Genomic DNA, 8913 nt, shown 5'->3' with positions numbered 1-8913 from the left:
TATCTAATCTAATCTAATCTAATATGGCCTTGTGGATTTTCAGTGGCGTGGGCAGGAGAGAAAGTGAAAAGGAAAGTGTAACTTCTCGTGCTATCTTGCACAGTTTCAAGATGACACCTTAAATACCGATTGGCATTTCTGTGATAAGAGGAATAAGTATTAGTAAGTTATTTATCACTTGTCAGCAGGTAGGTTTCAGATACTGTATCAGTGCAGCTTTGGGCTAAAACAGAAGTAAAACTGTTTGCTATATAAACTGATCTCACAGTTTTAATTTTCTTTGTGTTAACATCTCCTTTCCTGTGTGCTGTACGCCCAGCTCTGCAGCGATCTCTTCACTCTGACAGCTCTGTAGAGCCCAGGTCCCTCAGGAGAGATGAGGACACTGACTGTGCTGGGGCTCCTGGCTGCTGTGTGGGGAGCTTTGAGGACTGAAGGTACAGTAGTTCCCTCTTCTTCCTCCTGCCTCTCGTCAGCTCAGGAAGGGTGGGATAGAGGACAAATTCAATAATATATAATCCTGAGAAACTGATGATCAATACATTTGAAATTGGAGCAAATGTGTTTCGAGTTCTGTTTATACCTTGGAGGCTCCATGGATAAAATTAGGTTTTAAATTTCAGCACAGTTTCACACAGCAGCCTCCTGACTCTGGGGTTGGAGCCTCCTGGGGTAGAAGGTTTTTAATTTACAGCAGGAGACCAGGTCAGTTAGAGTACAGGGGGCAGAGACCTGCAGACTCTGCAGTCATACAGGTCATACAGGTCCTCCGGATAGGTGTAAATCTAGCTTTACACACACACTTGTGCAGCCTCAGGCCTGCCTGGTGCGTACGTGTGTCTGGAGTAATGTCTGCTGTGTGTCTGCAGTGATTCCCTTCCAGCATGACTGACCAGTGTTGTAGTGATGTGAAAGATTGCTCTTTGCTTGAATTAGAGCTCTTATTAAATTGCAGTACAGTGTATAATGGTGTCATTTTATGCAGTATTGTGATAATGGTAACTGTAGTAAGTGTGAACATACTGTATAAGAATGATGTCACCCTGTATAAGGTTTTGAGAATCGTGACCCTGAAGCACCGGTACCTGCAGTAATCACAGGGCTCATTGGCTCTGGGCCTGATGATCCACTCTTCTGTGGCCCCAGGTTTCTCTGTGCAGGGCCCCAGGGAGCCTCTAGTGGCCAGGCCTGGGGACGAGGTGCTGCTGCCCTGCTCTGTGGACAGCGCTGTCCCCCTGCAGGAGCTGGAGGTGGAGTGGAGGAGGACAGACTCTGAAGTCCTGGTGCTCCTGTTCTCCGGGGGGGAGAGCAGGCCGGAGTCCCAGCACCAGAGCTACCTGGGCCGAGCGGAGCTCTTCCCTCAGGAGATTCCCAGAGGAAACTTCTCTCTGATGCTGGCCAACGTCACGGCTGAAGACTCAGGAGTGTACAGGTGTGCCGTCCACACAAAACAGGGCTCCGGTGAGACCACAGTGGAGCTGAAGGAAAAGAGTGAGTAAGGTTTCCTCATCCCTTGACCGGCTTGTCCAGTTATTGAAATAATAAAACACTGCCTGAGACACTCTGTTCTCTCACTGTTTATAAACACCTCTTGAAATATAGCTTTCTGATCAAGCAGCAGTGAAGTGGAAAAGCCAACCCCATGAGTGCAGCAGGAGTGAGCTGGGAGTGATCTCTCTTCTACAAGCAGTTTAGTGTTGGGAGCTTGGCTTTACCTCACTGTGACAGATGCTGTCCTTTATAGTCCAATAGATCACTGTCCATCAGCTGTGAAAGTTTATTTCCAATTAAGGAGAGAATAAATAATTGAAATTTGTTGGCTTAGATTGTATTTCTAAATGTTTAGGATTATTTTCACCCCATTATATAAGAAAAAGTGTCACTGTAATTAAAAGACTTGAGTGCATTTTGCTGTTCCTGTCGATTCACAGAGAGTCTAGTTGTGACTGGAGCTGATCGTGCTGTTGTGTCCTACCCTGGGGGGGAGGTGGTGCTGAACTGCTCTGTGGACACACACGTTCCCCCAGAGCAGCTGGAGGTGCAGTGGCTGAGGACAGACTCTGAAGTCCTGGTGCTCCTGTTCTCCGGGGGGGAGAGCAGGCCGGAGTCCCAGCACCAGAGCTACCAGGGCCGAGCGGAGCTCTTCCTTCAGGAGATTCCCAGAGGAAACTTCTCTCTGTGGCTGAAGGACATCAGGACTGAAGACAAGGGGCAGTTCGTGTGCAGAGTCTTTGCAGAAAATGAGTCTGCAGAAGCTACAGCAGAGCTGATAGAGCTGGGTAAGTCAAACCACTTCCACTCAGAAACACAGGATGAAGTCTATATCCTGTAGGAGGGGTTCTATCAGAAACTGGGTTTAAATAAAGCATTTATACCATACTGTATATCTACAGTGTTATAATACTGAGTTAGTAAGCTAGTCATGTTTGCAAATGATACGTAAAGGATTAGCTAACTCAATAGAAGCAACAGATGAAATTCAAAAGGATTTAGTAAAAATCACCTGGCAAATGATGTTGAATGTGTACAAACTACACTGACCTGACAGCAGCAGCCAGGAGACAGGAGCCCCTGTTTTAAACATCTAGCCAGCAGACAGGCAGAGGTCAGATTAATTGTGCGTAGGTGGTGTGGATTATTGTCCATATCTCGTCATTCCATCAAGATAGAGGATATAACAGACCGACTGGAGACTGCCATGGAGATACTGTATGGGTACAGTGCTTTAACAGCTATTACAGCTGACAGGCTGGAGGAACTAAGTCTCTTTAGTCTGAAGGGAGTTTTTCCAACACTGACAGGCAGGAGGAACTGAACATCTTTAGTCTTGAGCAGAAGAGACTGCAAGGGACTGTATATAAGTAGTTTTATTACCAGCATCTCTCAGCAATTTACCGCTGGCAGCAAGGGTCTCTCACCCTGCAGACTGTGTGGGACCTAGTGCCCCATTATAGTGATGGGGACACTACACTTTAAAAAGGCTTCATACTATAAAAATGCCTCCTAATAACTCCCCTCTCTGAACTGGCTTCATCACTCTGCTCTCCTCCCCACTGAGAGCTCTGAGTGGAGAGTCTAGAAAAGCACTACAAAGGTGTAGGGAAATTCTAATACTAATACTAATAATAATAATAATAATAATAATAATAATAATAAAATCTTCAACTGGAGTCAACTGGATTTCTTCAGAATCAATTGTGAAACATTAACCAGAGTATATGTGTGGAAACTACAAGGATGTGCATTTAAAACTAAGAACAGGAGGCTCTTTCCCCAGCCATGTTGTTCAATCTGATGTCCTGGTGAGCGATTCACCACTCTCTACCCACCAGGCGAGATGAGCAGATCAGCCTGTAGCTCGTTAGTGCTTGTTACAGGCTGGAGAAATAACAGCTCCGCATGTTGAGTATTTCACTCTCAGGGCACTGATCCAGGCACGTTCCCCGGAGTGTTGCACTAATCGTATTTGTACTCTTCTCTGAGAGCGTGGAAGTTATGAGTCCCCTCACTGGGGAAACGCTAGGACTCAAGTTGACCAGTGTCGTACCTGGGTCTCCTTCACATTTTTGTACCCTCGCTCTCTCTGAGTGATAACCTCACGAGGATCTCTGAGCCCTGTGCTCACGGGTTCCCAGGCTCAGAGAGCCGCCAGCGGTATCTCTTTACTCCCTGTCGTACTCTCATCACGCCTCGGTCCTGGGTCGTAGGACCTCCTCCTTCTGCGGCTCTGGCTGGTGAAGTATGGGCACTGCCTGCGCCCCCAGTCCTTCACTTACAGACTCAGACCAGAGGACACGGTTGCTGGTCCCTCACAGGCAGTAGCAGAGTAAACCTTGGCTGTTCCTGTTTGGCCAGGGCAGCTCTTCCTTACCTTACTAGTGGTCGAACACAGCAACAACTGGTTGTGCTACTTGTTTGGGGCTGTATCTGCTCTTCAGTGTAACGAACACACTACAGTAGCAGCTACTGGCTCACCTGATGCTTTGCCAGGCTGCCCTTCAGCTTCCTGTCTGCATGTAGCCACTGGAGCTGGACCCTGCCCCACCTGGCTGTGTTGACTAACGAGGCACTCAGACATTGTGTCCCAGATCCCCTCTGGGTTCCTTGATCTTAAGTGGCTCCCCTTGTGGGGATGTATCCCCCTCTGGGGTTTCTAACCAGCAGGTCTGTATTAGTGATGTCTCCGCAGTGTCTTAAGGCACACACTTCCTGGGGAGACACACCGCCCCTCAGCAGTCAGAAAGACCTGAGGCTGAAAGAGAACTAAAATAACCGCGACTAGACCAATGTAGGAAAATGGCGATATAAGCAGAGACTTGAATGAAAGAACAGAACTGTGAGAAATAAAAACTGTAAGACCTACAAGAGGAGATTTAAACTGGATTTCAACTAAGGACCAGAGGAGGACACTGAAAGGAATACAGATGTGGACAGGGCATATGGAGTGTGAGTCTGGAGATATTTTTTTTTTTGATAGACTGTGTTTTTCAAAGAGAAACATACTATGGGTATTTAGACAGGGAACTTTAAGTCAGTCAAGAGTTCAAACTACCATTCAGGCTTTCTTGAAGTTTAATTTATTTTTCTCCAAATATTTGGGTATTACAATAAACACTGTTAAACTGTCAGACTGACTGTGGGGCAGGCCACAACTATATAGGTGCCCATCTGATGTCTGTGCCCCCTGTGGCATCACAGCACGCACAGATGAAAGCAGGAAGCCGGGTTTTCAATGGTCTGTTCTCTTCTCTCTTCAGGCTTTTCATCAATACATGTGGGGGCACTGCTCTTGGTCTTTTCTTTACCAGTACTTTGGATTCTAATGTGGATTGGCTACTGTTTTGGTAAGCACATTTTTTATTTTAAATTATCTTATTAGTTAGATTTACGTTGTCTGCCCATTTAATAACTAAGAACAGAGAAAGTGGTTTAAGATCTTTTATTTTCACCTGTGTAGAGAGCCAAATAGGGCTTATGTTGGCTTATGTTGGTCCACAGTCACATTTCAAATCCCCTTAAAAGCCAGACGCTGACTCAGTTCCGGGCTCTGCTCTGGTTTCCACATCAGGCAAGTCCAAGACCTGGAAGCGCCTGGTCCCGTTAAGGTTTTAGTTTCTGTTCCTGTTCCCATTCCTGTGCCGGTCCTGACCCGATTCCTGTTTTTATCCTGTTCGTCTTGGATGGACCTCTGTAGAGACCACAGTGACATCACCAGTACCTGTGTGGAAGCTTTTCAGAACTTCTCTGTAGTAGAACTCTCAGTTTTATAAAGTTCTTAAAGAACAGAAAAACAGAAGTCTAGTTATCTGTTTGTCACTGGAGGCAGTTTAGGTGTGTAAAGTCTAGAATTATTACTTTTGCAGTTTGACTGTTCTGTAGACAGTATATTGTTTACTGCACTTATTGTCACATTTTAAAGGCATGTGTGTGTTCAAGTCAACACTGAATCTCTTGGAGCAGAGAGGAGTGCAGGGCAAGAGTGTAGCTATGGAACTGAAGCAGTAATGGAGACATTACTGAATTTCCTGCTAACTGATAAATACATGAAACTTGACATCTGAATGTCATCTATACTAAATATTTTTTTCTTTTTTCTCATATTTTATCTTTTATTATTCTGCAGATAAAGATGTGCTTGTTAGGACCTTCCTCATTGCTCCTAGTGTCTTACTGTCTATTTCATTTGTCCTCTGGGGTGTAACTGAAGGTAAGTTTGTTCATTTAATCTCAGTGCACATTCACATTAACTGGATGTTGTGGGTTGTAGGAATAAGAATAAACTTTATTTTATAAAGACCTCTAATGGTATATTCCCAAAGCGCAATACATTGAAAGTAAAAGATTCAGTTGAAACAAAAGAACATGAACTGCAAACTCTTAAAGAAGTTTAAAAGAGAATATCCAGGCAGATAAAAACTGCAGTCGGGCCACAGAGGGAAAACCTGCTTCTCTCAAGCTGGAGAAAGTGCATCACACCCCTCCCTGGTGAGTGAAGGTGGGGAACAGGTTGTTCCTGATGGAGCAAAGTCTGACGTCTCGCTAGTGAAGTGGAGAAGTTTGACGCAGACAGTTGACAGACTTTGAAGACTGTGACTCCCCCTTCTCTCCTTTCTCTGCTTTATCTCCTCTTTTCCTTCTGACTTTCACACCTCTGGTTTCCTCTTTTCTTCTCCTCTCTTCCTCTTTTATACGAATGCTGGATTTATTCAGTTTGTTTAGGTACCAAGTCTGCCATACCGTGACGATTGGTCACAGTTCTTTATGACTGTACTGCATGTAGGACCATGCTTGTTTGTCATCTCTGAAAATCCAGAGCACAGATTGAACACAAAACAAAAGAAAACAGTTCATAAAGATAGGTGATAACACATTTAAGACAAGGAAACACACGGGATTAGAAATTCTCTCAGACAGGAGTAATGTGATCACTTGCACTAGACCTGGTCAGGATTCTGGCTGTCGAATTTTGGACAGATCTGGAGTTTGTTCAAAGTAGATTTAGATACTCCATCGAGGATTACAGTAGTCAATTCAGGAGAAGCCAAAGGTGGTGATCAGCTTTTCAGCCACAGCTAGTGATAATATAGGGCACAGTCTAGCGATATTTCTGAGGTGAAAGAAAGATGTTTTGACAACATGTTGCACATGTGGGTCGATTGTCAAGCCTGAATCAAATATCACCCCCGAGTGTTTCAGTTTAGACTGAAGCTCAAGTACAGTACCGTCCACAGGGTTACAGCACTGGCTTTACAAAGCTGATGGGGGCCAATACACATGACTTCAGTCTGGTCACTGTTTAGATGAAGGAAATCTTGAGTCATCCAAGTTTTTATGTCAGAGATACAGTTAGAGAGAATAGAGACAGCCCCATCAGTGTCAGATATATATATATAGATTTGAGTGTTGTAGAAGATGTAGAAGATTAATGAGCAGTAGAAGATGCAGTGTGCAGTCACAGACACAAATTAATAAAAGCCTTTCTGAAGAGAAAGCTCTTGAGTCTGGATTTGAATGTGCTCAGGGTGGGTGACTCTCTGATATCCATGGGGAGAGAGTTGCAGAGCTCTGGGGTGCAGCAGGAGAAGGCCCTGTCACCCACAGAGTGTGGACAAGCTCGGGGGACAGACAGGAGACCAGAGTCAGCTGAGCGAAGGCTGTGAGGTGGGGAGAAGGACAGTAGTAACTCAGACAGGTACTGAGGTGTCATGTACAGCCCTATAGGTGAGTATCCACATGAAACCTGTTAGGAAGCCAGTGCAAGGACTCTAGGATGGGAGTGATGTGATCACTTGCACTACACCTGGTCGGGATTCTGGCTGCCAAATTTTGGACATACAGCAGTTTGTTTGTTGGTTACTGTACTGATTGCTGGTATCTCCAGACAGATTCAGGGTTGTTAGAAATATCATTAGTGCTGTTTAACATCTTTTAGAAATGTGTTTTAGATATTAATAAAACAGGATGTCTCACGAAACAGACATCAACCTCCCATTCAGCATCTGAAGGTCTGTCTGTGAGCTGCTCTGAAGTCAGGGGCTGCAGAGATCTGAGAATCTGTTGCTCTGTGCAGGCAGTGATTGTTTATACCCTGTATTGTGTTCATGTTTACTGTCACAGGCAAACAATTAAAGTACATCAGGCAATATTGCTAGGTTAACTTGATTAACTTTTCTAATTTCTCTGGCACAGAATGTTAATGAGCTACTTGTGTGCAATCACTACTGCTTTGCTTTTGGCTCCTGATGTGACTTGTTTTGCAGGGTCGCTGGAAGAAGTGATCATGTGTGTGACTGTTAATCTTCTGAGGATTGTACCACTTCTGGCTTTTTTAGTAAGTGGTAAGTTCTGAAAAGATGAGCTCACTATGGAGAACTGTTTCTTTTTAGGTGCATCTTGAAAATCTACACATTTGGTACAATTATAGGTAATAATAGTAATAATAATTAATTGCTTACACTTATATAATTGCGCTATGTACTATGTACGTACTCTATAAAATCAATCATTTTATAGTTATTTGATTTTTATTTGTTTACTTAATATTTTCTAATTATTTTAAGACTGTTAAATATAAATTCAGTACAAAGTATATTTTCCTAAAAAGATCATATCTGTGACCAGAATAAGGAAGGCACAGTAAGCTGTCCCACTCTGAATGCCAGTGAGAGCCAGTACAGTTCACAAAACTGAGTTTTTTGTGTACACGAGAGGCATAATAAAGACATGTAGTTCAGGTGGGGAGCTTCGTCAGCATGCGTAGGCTGTAAAGGAACAAGTAATAGGTTTATTCCATGCTGAAAAGAGAAGAGAGAAAACAACGTTTCAGCTGATGAGTCTTCTTCAGGTGTGGAGCTTCTTCACCTGAAGAAAGCTCCACGGCCGAAACATTCTGTTTTCTTTCTTCTCTTTTCAGCATTGCACATTTCACACTGCACATTGGTGGTGGTGGAGGGGATCCCCATTACCTGTAAAGCGCTTTGATGGAGTGTCCAGAAAAGCACTATATAAGTGTAAGCAATTATTATTATTACTATTTACTTGTTCCTTTGTATAATACTTGTTTCCAGTCTTTTTTAACATTTCAGTGTCGGACAGGCCTATTTCACTCAGTAGGGTCTTAGCTGAGCAGTGTTACTCATCTGCAAGAGTTATATCGCTGTGACATTACTAACCTGAACGTCAAATGACAACACAGGGTCAGAGGGAACATGAGAGATTCTAGCTGTGATCAGGGGTTTGATTTCAGCACCATCAACACTGAAGTCACCAGCTTTGTGAGCTCAACCTCAGTCTGCTCACAGTTCAGTTGGAGAGTTTTTTGCTCCCATTAAAATCAGACATAGAAAGATAACCAGAGAACCTGAGGACCTGCCTGCCCTGAGTTAGACCTGTAACTGTTGCTCTTCTGTGATT

The 8913-nt window shown here is 44.0% G+C and overlaps 1 protein-coding gene across 1 annotated transcript; it reads left to right on the top strand.

The window, feature by feature from the left end:
- The first annotated feature begins 324 nt into the window (after positions 1-324).
- Positions 325-8481, top strand: LOC148819695 (V-set domain-containing T-cell activation inhibitor 1-like). The gene is made up of 7 exons (XM_088934550.1): positions 325-437; positions 1147-1491; positions 1932-2279; positions 4758-4844; positions 5624-5707; positions 7761-7838; positions 8414-8481. Exons 1-7 carry the CDS (start codon positions 377-379, stop codon positions 8479-8481), a joined length of 1071 nt encoding a protein of 356 aa, XP_088790676.1. The 5' UTR covers positions 325-376.
- Positions 8482-8913: the final 432 nt, after the last annotated feature.

This window comes from Atractosteus spatula, chromosome 16, assembly GCF_055471065.1.
Source record: "Atractosteus spatula isolate fAtrSpa1 chromosome 16, fAtrSpa1.hap1, whole genome shotgun sequence".
In the NCBI taxonomy this organism is placed as follows: Eukaryota; Metazoa; Chordata; class Actinopteri; order Semionotiformes; family Lepisosteidae; genus Atractosteus; species Atractosteus spatula.
The sequence above is the reverse complement of the archived record's forward strand: the minus strand, read 5'-3'. Positions and strand labels throughout refer to the sequence as shown.

Coding starts and splice junctions, on each gene's coding strand:
- LOC148819695 (XM_088934550.1), top strand. CDS start 377: ATGAGGACACTGACTGTGCTGGGGCTCCTGGCTGCTGTGTGGGGAGCT. Junction 5,708..7,760: donor CCTCTGGGGTGTAACTGAAG/GTAAGTTTGTTC, acceptor CTTGTTTTGCAG/GGTCGCTGGAAGAAGTGATC. Junction 7,839..8,413: donor TCTGGCTTTTTTAGTAAGTG/GTAAGTTCTGAA, acceptor TTCTCTTTTCAG/CATTGCACATTTCACACTGC.